The following is a 15,946-nucleotide window of genomic DNA, read 5'->3' as shown; positions in this document are numbered from 1 at the left end:
ATTGTGCTGCATACACAAGATGTGCATTCCAACACTTTGGGTATGCTAATAATAACTTCCTCACATTGAACACAGCTGCAAACAGGAACTATACATGTCTTGAAAACAGTGATTGCAGGGCAAACTGAGCCTGAGAGCTGTGGCTGGTGCTTGAATTGAAATGATGTTATGCTGCCATGAAAACAAGATCGAGAGACCATGCACATACAAGCTTACTAGCAACCTGGGCAGTGAGTCAATGGATGTCAAACTGAATGACAGGATGCAGAGACCTTAACTGGCATATCACTATTTGTTATTGTAATAACATTATTGTTTTGTCCAAACATTTCAGAGGGATTAAAAATACTTTTTGGATTAACTTCATGAAGAAGGATGCAACAAAAATGTTTAACAAATGAATATTTAAGTACATGAGACTTATAATTTAAAATGTAAATCGAAATGGATTAGTTGCATAGTCTGAAATGGACAATTATAAACATTTTATCTAAAAATCTACACATTCAGCTCAATAATCAGCTGGAACTGGAAATGATGAACACTGATCTGCTAGTAAATGTGTGTGTATGTGTGTGTGTGTGTGTGTGTTCCTGTCTTGGCATCACAGTGAGAACCATTTTCCCAATTTCACCATCAAGTTGAGGACCGTTTGTACCAAAGTGAGGACATTTTGCTGGTCCTCACGACCTATTTTGCTAACGGTTAGGTTTAGGACTAAGATGTGAATTGACTTTAGGTTAAGGTTAGGGTTAGGCATGCACTGGTAATGGTTAGGTTTAGGGTTATTGTCAGGGTTAGGGCATAGAAAGGGTTGAAAATGACTGAAAATCAATGGAAGCCAATGGGAGTCAACACATGGTCCTCACTACATATAGCAAAACAAGAGTGCGTGTGTCTGTGTGTGTGTTTTGGAAGGGTGGGCTGTTAGTTTGGTCTGAAACAAGATTATAAACAAAGCGTGTCCCAGAGAGCTGCGGCCTCCCCTAGGCCACATAGTTTTAGACACTGATCCACTGGTCATATACAGGTCCTTCTAAAAAAATTAGCATATTGTGATAAAGTTCATTATTTTCCATAATGTCATGATGAAAATGTAACATTCATATATTTTAGATTCATTGTACACTAACTGAAATATTTCAGGTCTTTTATTGTCTTAATACGGATGATTGTGGCATACAGCTCATGAAAACCCAAAATTCCTATCTCACAAAATTAGCATATTTCATCCGACCAATAAAAGAAAAGTGTTTTTAATACAAAAAACGTCAACCTTCAAATAATCATGTACAGTTATGCACTCAATACTTGGTCGGGAATCCTTTTGCAGAAATGACTGCTTCAATGCGGCGTGGCATGGAGGCAATCAGCCTGTGGCACTGCTGAGGTCTTATGGAGGCCCAGGATGCTTCGATAGCGGCCTTTAGCTCATCCAGAGTGTTGGGTCTTGAGTCTCTCAACGTTCTCTTCACAATATCCCACAGATTCTCTATGGGGTTCAGGTCAGGAGAGTTGGCAGGCCAATTGAGCCCGGTGATACCATGGTCAGTAAACCATTTACCAGTGGTTTTGGCACTGTGAGCAGGTGCCAGGTCGTGCTGAAAAATGAAATCTTCATCTCCATAAAGCTTTTCAGCAGATGGAAACATGAAGAGCTCCAAAATCTCCTGATAGCTAGCTGCATTGACCCTGCCCTTGATAAAACACAGTGGACCAACACCAGCAGCTGACACGGCACTCCAGACCATCACTGACTGTGGGTACTTGACACTGGACTTCTGGCATTTTGGCATTTCCTTCTCCCCAGTCTTCCTCCAGACTCTGGCACCTTGATTTCTGAATGACATGCAGAATTTGCTTTCATCCGAAAAAAGTACTTTGGACCACTGAGCAACAGTCCAGTGCTGCTTCTCTGTAGCCCAGGTCAGGCGCTTCTGCCGCTGTTTCTGGTTCAAAAGTGGCTTGACCTGGGGAATGCGGCACCTGTAGCCCATTTCCTGCACACGCCTGTGCACGGTGGCTCTGGATGTTTCTACTCCAGACTCAGTCCACTGCTTCCGCAGGTCCCCCAAGGTCTAGAATCGGCCCTTCTCCACAATCTTCCTCAGGGTCCGGTCACCTCTTCTCGTTGTGCAGCGTTTCTGCCACACTTTTTCCTTCCCTTCAGACTTCCCACTGAGGTGCCTTGATACAGCACTCTGGGAACAGCCTATTCGTTCAGAAATTTCTTTCTGTGTGTTACCCTCTTGCTTGAGGATGTCAATAGTGGCCTTCTGGACAGCAGTCAGGTCGGCAGTCTTACCCATGATTGGGGTTTTGAGTGATGAACCAGGCTGGGAGTTTTAAAGGCCTCAGGAATCTTTTGCAGGTGTTTAGAGTTAACTTGTTGATTCAGATGATTAGGTTCATAGCTCGTCTAGAGACCCTTTTAATGATATGCTAATTTTCTGAGATAGGAATTTTGGGTTTTCATGAGCTGTATGCCAAAATTATCCGTATTAAGACAATAAAAGACCTGAAATATTTCAGTTAGTGTGCAATGAATCTAAAATATATGAATGTTAAATTTTCATCATTACATTATGGAAAATAATGAACTTTATCACAATATGCTAATATTTTGAGAAGGACCTGTATGCAGCCTCAACAGGGGGATAGTGTCCTGCATTCTATTTGTGCTGGTCCCAAGCCCAGATAAATGCATAGGGTTGCGTCAAGAAGGGCATCTGGCATAAAACCTTTGTCACATCTACCATGCGAGTCAAGAACATGATCTCCATACCGGATCAGTCAGCCCCAGATTAACAACTACCGGCATTGCCGTAGGCTATTGGTGGAAATTGGGTTACTGTTGGTCGGCATAGAATAAAAAGAAGAGGAAGACATGTCCATAGTCAGAGAGAGAAGAGGAAGGGCAAGAGTCTAGGACTGAGAGTAGGCAATGTTGGGACAATGACAGGAAAAGTTAGAGATTTGGCTGACATGATGCAAATGTGGTTCAGGGGACCAGGTGGAAAGGTAGCAAGGCTAAAAGCTTTGCAGCAAGGTTCAAACTGTTCTACCATGGTGTGAACAAGAAAAGAAATGGTGTAGGAGGTATCTGGAAGGAGAAGATTGTCAGAAATGCTTTGAAGGTGAAAAGAGTGTCAGATAGGGTGATGACTCTGAAGCTGTGATGTTCAACATTATTAGTGGATATGTCCCACAGGTAGGATGTAAGTTAGAGGGAAAGGAGATATTCTGGAGAAGTTTAGTTGAAGTAATGCAGAACATGCCCAGAGGTGAGAGTGGCAATTGATGCAGATTTCAATAGACATGTTGGAGGCAGGGAACAGAGGTCATGAGGAAGTGATGGGCAGGTTTGGTATCCAGAATAGGAATGCAGAAGGACAGATGGTGGTAGATTTTGCAAATAGGATGAAAATGACTGCATTGAATACTTTCTTCCAGAAGAGGCAGGAACACAGGGTGCCTTACAAGAGTGGAGGTAGGAGCACACAGGTGGATTACATTTTGTGTAGACTATGTAATCTGAAGGAACTCAGTAACTGCAAGGTAATGGAAGGTGAGAGTTACCAGACAGCACATGATGGTGGTGTGTAGAATGACTGATGGTGAGGAAGATGAAGAGGACAAAGGCAGAGCAAAGTACAAAGTGATGAAATCTGAAAAGGGAAGAAAGTTGTGTGGTTTTCAGGTAGGAGTTGAGACAGGCTCTGGGTGGTCAGGATGTGCTTCTGGATGACTGGACAACTACTGGTAATGCTATCAGGGAAACAGGTAGGAGAGTACTTAGTATGTCTTCTGGAAGGTAAGTTGATAAGGAGACAGTAGTGTGTACGGAGAAAGAGATAAGCTAAGAAGAAGTGTGACACTGTGAGGACTGAAGAGAGTCACCAGGAGTACAAGGAGACTTAAATTGCGTAAATGAGTGGGACCGAAGTGGAGTCGTGGGGTTACAGGGACCAGGGATATGGAAGGTGAAGGATTTTATGTCAACAGTCCACAGCAGCGGTGAGAGTGGAAACGAGATGAAGAAACATGAACAAGCAGGTTGGGATGGGTGGAGAAAAGAGTATCAGCAACAATGAAAGGAAAGGTGTACAAGATGGTGGGTTAGACCAATGATGTATGGTTGAAAGTGGTACTGAGGAAGAGACCGGAGGCAGAGCTGGAAGAAGCAAAGATCAATATGTTGAGGTTCTTTTTGGGAGTGACGAGGATGGATAGGATCATGAACGAGTACATCAGAGGGAAAGCTCATGTTAAGTGTGTTGGGGATAAAGCCAGAGAGGGCAGAATGAGATAGTTTGGACATGTAAAAAGAAGGGATAGTGACTACATTTGTAGAAGGGTGCTGCCAGGCAGAAGGGCCTAGAGGAAGACCAAAGAGGAAATTTATGGGTGGAGTGAAAGAGGACATTAGGACAGGGAAGACAGGGTTAGATCGGGACAGATGACTCGCCGTAATGACCCGATGAAGGGGAACAGCTGAAAGAAAATGAAGATCTGCTGGTCAGGCATGCAGTGCCCATCTCCAGGAGCACACAGTAGAGGTAAATCTACAAGTCAGTGGTATCTTCAGCTGTCTCCGAGTGTTGAAAGTGTGGATGACTGCGATAGGCTACTCAGTCGTCCAGACTGAAAAACAATGTAACTTTCTTTTACTATGAAATCCTGATTGACTTCTCTTTAAATAATGAGACATCAGTTATGCTTCAAACAGCTACTACCAATTGGCACTCCACTGGCACTGCATGATTGTATGAAGCAACGCAATTTAATTGTTTCTACACAAAAACTGTAAGTTTGTAATTAAAAGAAGTTTGTCATTTCAAGTGGGAAAGTAAGAGGTTTCTCAAAAACTCCAACCTTAAAATCTAATATGCCAACTTGGTATATAATACTTAGTGACAGTATCATTAAAACTATTTTTATTTGTATTGTTTAAGATTTGAAACAAGATAAATGCATTGTAATTGGCTTGTATTACTACTAGTTGTTACCCTCGTCACTGAGCAAATTAATTTGCACATCCCACTGCTTCCTGAACTTAGAACTGCAACATGTAATTCGAAGTTCAAAATCAGATTTCAAGGGTAAATAGAATGCCAGATAAGTAACTAACATGTCTGTATTTACCAAAATAAGAACCCAAATTTCTTCTGCATGCCAGTAAAGACAGCTTAACCAGGACAGTTTGGGAACCTTGGGGTTAGAGCACTGCTGTAAAAGTCAAAAATCACCTGCAGGACAATGCAAATGCTATGTTTTGTCCTGTTAGAAATTGAGATGAGAGGTAAAATATCTTCTTTGTATGTAACAATAAAGTATCCCGAAAGATTTTGTGTTATTTGCATTTCTTTAATTCAACAAACACTAACTACTTGTGTTGTTTTGCTGAAAAACGTTTATTTCATATAATATTCGATCTAGCAAACACAGATAAATCCAAACTAATACCTTTATACGGACAGACTGTATATTTGCAATGAATGAGGTGCATCATTAGTTTTTATTCAAATAGACAACACAAAAAGCGGAGCTAAGTGGTATTTGATCCAAAACTACCTGAAGTAGATACCAGAAAAAAACAATACAAACTCCTTAAGTCATAGGTTGGTAATTTTACCTAACAACTGCTACATTGCTGTAGTCCTGACAAGAACTGAGAGAAAATGTTAAAGAAGTAGCTCCTTCTGTCACCTCTCACCACAGATCCATGTCACCACTGGGCTTTGCTTTGCCACAAAAGGGCACAGCGATGACAACCTGATCTAATTCTCAGGCCAAAAATCATTCATCACCAGCAGGTACACACAGTCAGAGCAGTCAGATAAGAAGGCAAAGCTCTGACCTTTTCATGCTTGGAACTAAAACATACTCTTGCTTCTGCCTGTTCTCATCTCCCTGACTTCACTGTTCAGCTAAACCTAATCACTAATCAATCTAACCCTCTCTTTTCAATCTGTTCCCACATGTGTCCCCAGAACATGACTTGAAGATGAGCAGTCCTCAGGCTACGTCAGCTCAGAAGGACTGTCCTCCTCCAGAGGAATTAGAGTGTAAAATCTGTTACCAGCGCTACAATCCAAACAACCGGAAGCCTAAGATCCTGGACTGTCTGCATCGGGTGTGCTCGCGCTGCCTCATTAAGATTCTGGACATCACTGATGGAGCAGGCTACATCCCCTGTCCCTTCTGCAGACACCAAACTGAAATCGCTGAGTACCAGGTCTCTGCCCTGCCTGATGACGTCAACATCATGTCCCACCTGGCAACACGGGACAAGTCCTGCAGCTTGGACCCGAAGAGGGAGGTAGTCCTGACTCCAAAGAGTTTGTCATCCACCAGCCCATCTCATGACTCCTCAAACTGCTTGGTCATCACTATAATTGAGGTTCAGAGGGATTCACAGCGCTCTCCAAGCCACAACGACAGCTCGGATGTTTATGCAGAGCAGAGCCTGGACTCTGTATCAATAGGCTCCAATGGACCCACTGATCACGATGCGCTGTCTAAGCTCTGTAATCATGTCCCACGTATCTTGGTGTGGCTACTTGGTTTCTTATACTTTGGCTCACTGCCGTTAGGAATTTATTTGTTAGTGATCCAGAGAGTGACTCTAGGAATTGTATGTGTTAGCTTAGTGCCGTCAAGTCTGACAGTTTGCCTAGTGTATGGATTTTGTCAGTGCCTGTGTCAGGGCATGTGTGACTGCGTTGCCCGGGGCTGAGAGTATAGAAACTAGTGGGATAAGGATAAAGCCAGCTCCAGAAAACGGAGAGCTAGGGTGCTCCTTGGTAAATAAAAAGCTCCAAGTTGAGGATGGCTTAATGGCACACCTAGCAAGTAGCTGTCTTCAAGCAAAGAAAGGACCATAGAGACAGAAAAAGAAACCTATCTTTAGTGATGTGCTCTGCTTTCTTGACGCCTACTGCTTCGACATCAGTTTGGTAAAGTGGAACAGAGTCACTGACAAGCTCAGCCAGCAACTGGAGCCTGCAGTACGCCTACAGTCCTGTGACGTATATGTCTCTGTGTATGTGCCTGAATTATTCTGTGTTGTGACTATAAGATTATCTGAAAGCCTTTTGAAGCAGGCACCCAATATTTCACGCAAGCAGATTTAGGAAGAAATGACATCAACATACAGTGCTTTGCAAAGCTACTGATACTCATTGAATATTTCTCATTTTGTCATGTTACAACAAACCTAAATGTATTTTACTGTAATTTTAGGTTACATACCAACATAAATTAGGGCATGATGGACATTGGTCAGATAAGACCAACATGCAAAATGATACGTGTGGAGAAAAACTAACCCCACCATGAAACATGGTGGTGGCAGCATCATGTGGGGATGCTTTTCTTCAGTTGGTACAGGGACAATGGTCAACGATTGATGGGAGGATGAAGTTAGATACAGAGTAATCCTGGTAGAAAGACTTGAGACTGGGGCAAATGTTCACCTTCCAGCAGGATAGGAACACTTAACATAGACCCAGAGTGGTAATCAAAGAATCACTGAAAGCATATGCATGTGTTCAAATGACCTAATACCCACAGAGAACTAGAAAATTGCTTTATACAGACATACTCTAATTTGACTGAGCTTGAGCTATTTTGGAGTAGAATAGGCAAAACTCTAAGTCTCTCGATGTGCAAACCTGGTAGAAACAAACCTCAAAACAACTTGCAGTTTTAATTCCAGCAAAACACATTGACAGAGGGGATGAATACAAGTGCATGCCACACTTTTCAGATTATGTTTTGTGAAAGTTTGAAAAACAGGTATTCTTTTCATTTCACTTTACAATCATGATCAACCTGGCACTGGTCTATAACATCAAATGCAAATGAAGTACATTGCAGACTGTGTTTGAAAGCTGGCAAAATGTGGAAACACTTGAAGAAGTATGAATGCTTTTGCAAGGCACAAAGTTATGCAAAATCAAAACTCCTTTATGTAAAAAACTGAAATTAGAGTAATAACAGTATTTATATATTTTGACCAAAAAAGTTGAATTTACCCAAACTGTTCTAAATTACCTTTAGCCAGATGTGTGACAAGATTGGTAGATCTACTTTCTACCCCCTATGGTTCTAGGATTTGCGTAGAGTTATGATGAATTAATTTGAGACTACATAAGCTAGACAAGCACTACGGGCTTGATTAATGTACACAATATACAGTACAGACCAAAGGTTTGGACACACCTTTTCATTCAAAGAGTTTTCTTTATTTTCATGACTATAAATATTGTAGCTTCACACTGAAGGCATCAAAACTATGAATTAACACATGTGGAATTATATACTGAACAAAAAAGTTTGAAACAACTGAAAATATGTCTTATATTCTAGGTTCTTTAAAGTAGCCACATTTTGCTTTGATTACTGCTCCTCACACTCTTGGCATTCTGTTGATGAGCTTCAAGAGGTAGTCACCTGAAATGGTTTTCCAACAGTCTTGAAGGATTTCCCAGAGATGCTTAGCACTTGTTGGCCCTTTTGCATTCACTCTGCGGTCCAGCTCACCCCAAACCATCTCGATTGGGTTCAGGTCAGGTGACTGTGGAGGCCAGGTCATCTGGCGCAGCACCCCGTCACTCTCCTTCTTGGTCAAATAGCTCTTACACAGCCTGGAGGTGTGTTTGGGGTCATTGTCCTGTTGAAAAATAAATGATGATCCAACTAAACGCAAACCGGATGGAATAGCATGCTGGTGCAAGATGTTGTGGTAGCCATGCTGGATCAGTATGACTTCAATTTTGAATAAATCCCCAACAGTGTCACCAGCAAAGTAACCCCACACCATCACACCTCCTCCTCCATGCTTCACGGTGGGAACCAGGCATGTAGAGTCCATCCGTTCACCTCTTCTGCACCGAACAACGACACGGTGGTTGGAACCAAAGATCTCAAACTTGGACTCATCTGACCAAAACACAGATTTCCACTGGTCTAATGTCCATTCCTTGTGTTCTTTAGCCCAAACAAGTCTCTTCTGCTTGTTGCCTGTCCTCAGCAGTGGTTTCCTACCAGCTATTTTACCATGAAGGCCTGATTCACACAGTCTCCTCTTAACAGTTGTTCTAGAGATGTGTCTGCTGCTAGAACTCTGTGTGGCATTGACGTGTTCTCTAATCTGAGCTGCTGTTAACCTGCAATTTCTGAGGCTGGTGACTCGGATGAACTTATTGTCCGCAGCAGAGGTGACTCTTGGTCTTCCTTTCCTGCGGCAGTCCTCGTGAGCCAGTTTCTTTGTAGCGCTTGATGGTTTTTGCGACTGCACTTGGGGACACTTTCAAAGTTTTCCCAATTGTTCGGACTGACTGACCTTCATTTCTTAAAATAATGATGGCCACTCGTTTTTCTTGACTTAGCTGCTTTTTCTTGCCATAATACAAATTCTAACAGTCTATTCAGTAGGACTATCAGCTGTGTGCTGTATCCACCTCCTGCACAACACAACTGATAGTCCCAACCCCATTTATAAGGCTTGAAATCCCACTTATTAAACCTGACAGGCCCACCTGTGAAGTGAAAACCATTGTGAGCTGCTCTACCAGAGAAAACAAAACATTGGATTTGTTTTATGCAAATGTCAAGGACTCATACATCTCCACAGCAAGACCTCCTCTAGGCAAATCAGATCACAATCTTGTTTTTCTCTGCTCGAAAAATAAGCCCCTTGTACAGAGGCAACCTGTAATAAAGAGGACTGTGAGAAAATGGTCACAGGAAGCTGAAGAAGCTCTGCAAGGTTGCTTTGAGGCTACAGACTGGGACGCACTGTGCTAGCCACATGGAGAGGACATCATTGCCATGACTGAGTGTGTAACCGACTATATAAACGTCTGTGTGGATAACATCATCCACACCAGAACTGTGAGATGCTTCCCCAATAACAAACTTTGGATCACCTGTGACCTGAAGGACCTGCTTAACAAGAAAAAAGAGCCTTCAGAGAGGGAGACAGAGAATTATTGAGGAGTTTACAGAAGCAACTTAAAGTCAAGATAAGGGACAGCAAGGAGGTGTACAAGAGGAAGCTGGAGAGCAAGCTCCAGCAAAACAATATCAGAGATGTGTGAACAGGGATGAAGAAGATCACGGGCTTCAGGCAGAGGGATGATCGGACCGATGAAGGTCTGGACAGAGCCAATGAACTGAACACATTCTTCAATAGGTTCAGTTCAGAAACAAGCTTCACATCCTCCTCTCCTGCTCACAGCCAAACAGACATTCCACCCTCCTTTGACCCACAGGACCAACAGCTGTCCAGTAACACCTCACATTTTTTATCTTCCACCTCAGTCCTAGACCCTTCTGCTTCTACATGTTTGCCTTCAACCAAATCAGAAGATGCTGATGCTTCCTTTGCTTCCCCCTTCCACCTGTGTGTCTCAAGAAGTCAAGTGAAGATGCAACTGGAGAAACTGAATCTGATTAAGGCTGCAGGTCCAGATCATGTCAGCCCTAGAGTCCTGAAGGCCTGTGCAGAGCAGCTCTGTGGGATTCTGCAGCACCTCTTCAACCTTAGCCTGGCCCAGAAGAAGTTTCCAGTGTTGTGGAAGACCTCCTGTCTTGTTCTGGTACCAAAGAAAACTCACCCATCAGTCCTCAATGACTATATACCTGTTGCCCTGACATCCCACATCATGAAGGTCTTAGAGAGACTCCTGTTGACCCACCTGAGTAAGCAAACAGTAAACCATCAGGACCCCCTTCAGTTTGCTTATCGCTGTGGAGTTGGAGTTGAAAATGCCATCAAACACCTGCTTCAACAAACCCACTGTCATCTGGACAAAGCCAGCAGCACTGTGAGGATCATGTTATTTGATTTATCCAGTGCATTTAATACAATCCAACCTGATTTGCTTTGTCAGAAACTCCAGAAGACTCAGGTGGAGGCCTCAACAATCTCCTGGATCAAAGACTACCTGACAAACAGACCACAGTTTGTGAGACTGAAGGGTTATGAGTCTAACCAGGTAGTCAGCAGCACAGGAGCACCACATTCTTTTTCACTCTGTACACCTCAGACTTCCAGTACAAGACAGACTCCTGTCATCTGCAGAAATACTCGGATGATTCAGCAGTCGTGGGGTGGATCAGAGATGGACAAGAAGCTGAGTACAGGAAGGTGGTGGACCGCTTTGTGGCATGGTGTGGAAACAATCATCTCATTTTGAACGTGACAAAGGAGATGATTGTAGATTTTAAGAGAAACAGGAATAAGTCAAAAACTTTTCCATCATGGGAGAAGAGGAGGAGGTGGTGGAGGAGTATAAATACCTCGGTGTTCACCTGGACAACAGACTGGAGTGGAGATGCAACTGTGAAGCCATCTACAAGAAGGGACAGAGCAGACTGTACTTCTTGAGGAAGCTTAGGTCCTTTGGTGTTTGCAGCAAGATGCTGCATATCTTCTATAAGTCTGTTGAGGAGAGTGTGATCTCTTCTGCCATCATTTGCTGGGGAAGCAGCATCAGAGCCAGGGACTTAAAAAAGCTCAACAAGCTGATAAAGAAGGCTGGCTCTGTTCTGGGGACTCCTCTGGAACCTCTGGAGATCATTGTGGAAAGACGGATTCTTCATAAAATGAAGAATATTATGGAGAACCCTGAACATCCTCTTCATGAGACTGTCCTACAACAACAGAGTGTCTTCAGTCAGAGGCTTCTTCAGATCTGCTGTAAGACGGAGCGCTACAGGAGATCCTTCCTGCCCACAGCCATCAGCATCTACAACGGCTCTTTGAAGAAACCTTCATAATGAGCTACAACAACATTTAATTTCCCTTTGGGATTAATAAAGTATTTTTGAATTGAACTCAATTGAATTGAATTTCAGCTGGCTACCTCTTGAAGCTCATCAACAGAATGCCAAGATTGTGCGTAGCAGTAATCAAAGCAAAAGGTGGCTACTTTGAAGAACCTAGAATATAAGACATATTTTCAGTTGTTTCACACTTTTTTGTTCAGTATATAATTCCACATGTGTTAATTCATAGTTTTGATGCCTTCATTGTGAAGCTACAATATTCATAGTCATGAAAATAAAGAAAACTCTTTGAATGAGAAGGTGTGTCCAAACCTTTGGACAGTACTGTACTTTCCAATTAGTTTGAGCTCACTTTGAAGAAAGTAGCTTTATAAACTAATATGTCAGCTGTAAATGCTATTTACAAGCTAGATGGTTTAAAATCTAAAGATTTCATCAATGCACAAAATGTTTGTGTTTAGAGCCAAATATGTGCCAAATAATTTGACAAACTTCATGCTTTTACAGACTCAAAATCAATTTAACATCTTTCGTATGTTGATATCTGAGGGCGCTGGAATCATGTTGTTATGTATTCAATGATAAAATTCCAGTAATACCTTTGCAATATGAAAATGTTTTTGCAGCGATTTTAAATAACTTTACATAAAGCCTTTCGGTCAAATGAAAATTCTATTCATTCCTTTATGTTTTGCTTTGAAAGCCACAAATCAGCTGCAAATTTGACCAAGATGTGATTTGTTCGCAAAAATTACATTTTGATGCACATACAGTAATATCCATCTAGACTCTGAAGCATAAAGTTTTCTTATTCCTTTTTCTTATTCCTATTTAACCTCTTTTCATTACTTTTTTCTGACGGACTTAAAACCCTCTCCACGGTTTTCCCATCTTTGTTTAATACACAGTTTGCTTAGTACCAACCAATACAAAATAAATGGAGAATTATTTTCTATACAAAGTTTGTCTTTGGCTTTGCCTACTGCTTTGCACTTCAGATAGATTGAATCCAAACGAGTAATAGAATTATTGTCTTCATGAGTGAATCCTGCATACTTTATTAGATCAGGCTTAAAGGGACAGCAGTACACTCTGGTCATACTTCAAAAACTCAGTAAAACTGGTAGAAAAGGGATTTTGTTTGTGTGATTTCAGAACGTGGGAAAAGAACAGCCCTGTTGTCTTGTAGTGGTAGGTATTTTATTTCCAAGCCAACTGTGCTTCTGATGACTATAGGTGAACAAACAAATCATATCACCATAATCATTGTATTATCATAGTGAGCAATATCGGAATTGCATAGGAAGGCTTGGATCCAATAATTATAAGGCTGTAATATTCCAAGAGCCATGAATTTTCACCCTGAATCCCAGTAAAAGGATTGGTCAGTTGGATAGATTCTAACAGCCCTTGATGCCAACAAATAATTTAGATTTTTGTGACTAAAATGCTAAAGCTCAGAGAGTGATTGAGACATTTTGATGAGGGCTAATAAAGGTAATAGTAAGTGCTGTTCAATAACTTCTCCACACCTCTACATTTAAAAAACATTTTCAAAGTTGTGCTACATATAAGACATAAGAGTGCTGAAGAAGGTGCTAACTTGTATAATAATTTGGGTGATTATTTAAGGAGATGAAGTGGGGATAAAGAACTTCAGTGTCCAGATCAGTTTAATCTCAGCTAACTTAACTGATCAAGAGGTAAGCACAAATTACTTCACATTATTAGAAGTGGAATAAAAATGGCACAACGCAGAATGGAGGAGATATTAATGCACTACACTGATTACATGTAAAAAACAAACAAAAAACAGAAGACTGGAAGATGGGATCAAATTTTTAATCTTGGGAAGAACTCATCCAGAACTGCAACTCAGCAGTGTAGGTCATTCAAACTTGTGACTCCATAAAATATGTACTATTTTCAGGTGTTTTCAGGAGATGGGCCAGCATGAATTTTAATCACACATGAATAATTTAGTCACAATCTGCTTTCTCTTTATGGCACTAGGTAGCTCACAGTTAATGTGCTGATGAGACACTAACAGGTTGATAACAGTCACTGAGAGGAAATCTGGGAACAACTATAAATTTAACTTTTCATTCAGAAGAAAGCAGCTTCTGGCATTTGTCTGTATTTCAGTTTGAGAGAAAAACTGGGAACCAAAAGCAAAACCAGAATCATTAAGTTTCACGTTTCGGTCAATTGAGGATGAGAAGGTTTGGCTCAAGTACCTCCACTTGCAGTGACTGGAGTGAAATACAGCACATAAGGGAGGCAGTTATAATTGATAAAGCAAAATTCATGATGTGCTATTTATTTTTAAAAACCAGTGAACTTTGAAATGTCATCGCCAATGAGTCTCAGTGAAGTCAAATAAGCAAAAGGAACTCTGAGAAGTCTTACAAGCTGAGAGAAAATATGACGACAGGAAGAAGGTGACTTCAGATTAATGGGAAAACGCTGAAACCAGCATTTCTTTTTCAGAGTTATCTAAATTAAATATATGGGGTTAAACTAGGGTCAGTGGCTGGACTATGTTAGCATTCTTTCAGCTTTTGTTGATAAATGTTCACGGCTGTGATGTCTGATATATCACAGTTTGAGAGGGATGAGAGTCAATACAGGTTTGAGTCCATGTTTCTTGACCAATAAAAAGGGGCTGCACGGTGGCACAGTTGGTAGCACTGTTGCATTGCAGCAAGAAGGTCCTGGGTTCAATTCCTGGCTGGGGGTCTTTCTACATGGAGTTTGCATGTTCTCCCCGTGCATGCGTGGGTTCTCACCGGGTACTCTGGCTTCCTCCCACAGTCCAAAGACATGCCTATTAGGTTAATTGGTCTCTCTAAATTGCCCTTGTATGAATGAGTGTGTGCATGGTTGTATGTGTGTTGCCCTGTGATGGGCTGGCAACCTGTCCAGGGTGTACCCTGCCTTTTGCCCATAGACTGCTGGAGATAGGCACCAGCTCAACTGTGACCCACTATGGAATAAGCGGTAGAAAATGACTGACTGAGAGTCAATACAGGTTTGAGTCCATGGTTCTTAACCAATAAAAAGTGGATTGCTCCATCTGGTTCAAAAGTCACTCTCTGACTAAAGCAGGGGAGTCCAAGTATCTTGGTGTCCTAGAAAGATGGAACGGGACATGGAGGAATGTTTTGGATTGAATCTGTATGTGATAATGATGCCTAATGGGCATCTCCCTTTAAAGGTTTTCCATGCATGTCCCACTGGTAGAAGACCCCTGGGTAAACCCAGATTACGCTGGAGGGACAACATATAACTTCTGGCCAGGAATCACCTTGGGAACCCCCATAATGAGCTGGAGAGTGAATGGATGGATGGATGGATGGATGGATGGACAGACGGATTGATGGATGGAAGGAGGGATGGATGGAAGGAAGGATGGATGGACGGACGGACAGATGGATGGATGGATGGACGGACGGACGGACAGATGGATGGATGGCCGGATGGATGGATGGACATAAAGGATTTAGGTCTGGGGACTAACATGATTTGATGTTGTCTGTTGAACTATTTTTGTGTTAGTTTGGCGAAATGACTGGGATCATTATCGTGGTAAAATACACAATGAGAACATTTTCAGTTTACTGAGTCCAACAGATTTTTATGTAAAAATTCTCCTGGTATTTCAAACGTTCTTTGTCTCTTTCACCCTAACAGGGTCCCCAGGCCTTTGTAACAGAAACAGGCCAAAAGGGTCACCAACAATACTTAGAAGTGGCCATGAGATGCTTTTCCACTTTTTATCCTTCACATCAAACCCAATTGGATTTGTTGTTGAAAAACTCCATTTCAGTCTCATCTAACCAAAGGAGATTTTACATCCTGCACCATTCTGCTCACTGTATGCGATGGCAAGATAAATATGGGTCCTACTTCAGCCAAGCGGTCAGTGGCTAACAGGAATAGGCCTGATATCAGATATGTGTAGAAACTAATTAGCAGACCATTGTTAAAAAAAGTTGGCACTTTTCAATCCTTTAAACCAGCTATGTTCAATTCAGATATACATATACAGGGGTTGGACAATGAAACTGAAACACCTGGTTTTAGACCACAATAATTTATTAGTATGGTGTAGGGCCTCCTTTTGCGGCCAATACAGCGTCAATTC

At 41.8% G+C, this 15,946-nt stretch overlaps 2 protein-coding genes across 5 annotated transcripts in view; one reads left to right on the top strand and one right to left on the bottom strand.

Moving 5' to 3' along the window:
• cep89 (centrosomal protein 89) overlaps positions 1–15,946 on the bottom strand; it is an 88,425-nt gene that overhangs the window by 35,708 nt on the left and 36,771 nt on the right. The window lies entirely within an intron of this gene.
• Positions 5,998–8,165, top strand: zgc:165481 (uncharacterized protein LOC100073327 homolog). Its single transcript, XM_047364018.1, has one exon. It carries the CDS (start codon positions 6,008–6,010, stop codon positions 6,737–6,739), a length of 732 nt encoding a protein of 243 aa, XP_047219974.1. The 5' UTR covers positions 5,998–6,007; the 3' UTR covers positions 6,740–8,165.

Source organism: Girardinichthys multiradiatus, chromosome 4 (assembly GCF_021462225.1).
Source record: "Girardinichthys multiradiatus isolate DD_20200921_A chromosome 4, DD_fGirMul_XY1, whole genome shotgun sequence".
Lineage (NCBI taxonomy): Eukaryota > Metazoa > Chordata > Actinopteri > Cyprinodontiformes > Goodeidae > Girardinichthys > Girardinichthys multiradiatus.
Note: the sequence above shows the minus strand (reverse complement) of the source record. Positions and strands in the feature narration are given on the sequence as shown.

What these genes read in the sequence shown, in the direction of transcription:
- zgc:165481 (XM_047364018.1), top strand. Translation starts at nt 6,008, where the DNA reads ATGAGCAGTCCTCAGGCTACGTCAGCTCAGAAGGACTGTCCTCCTCCA.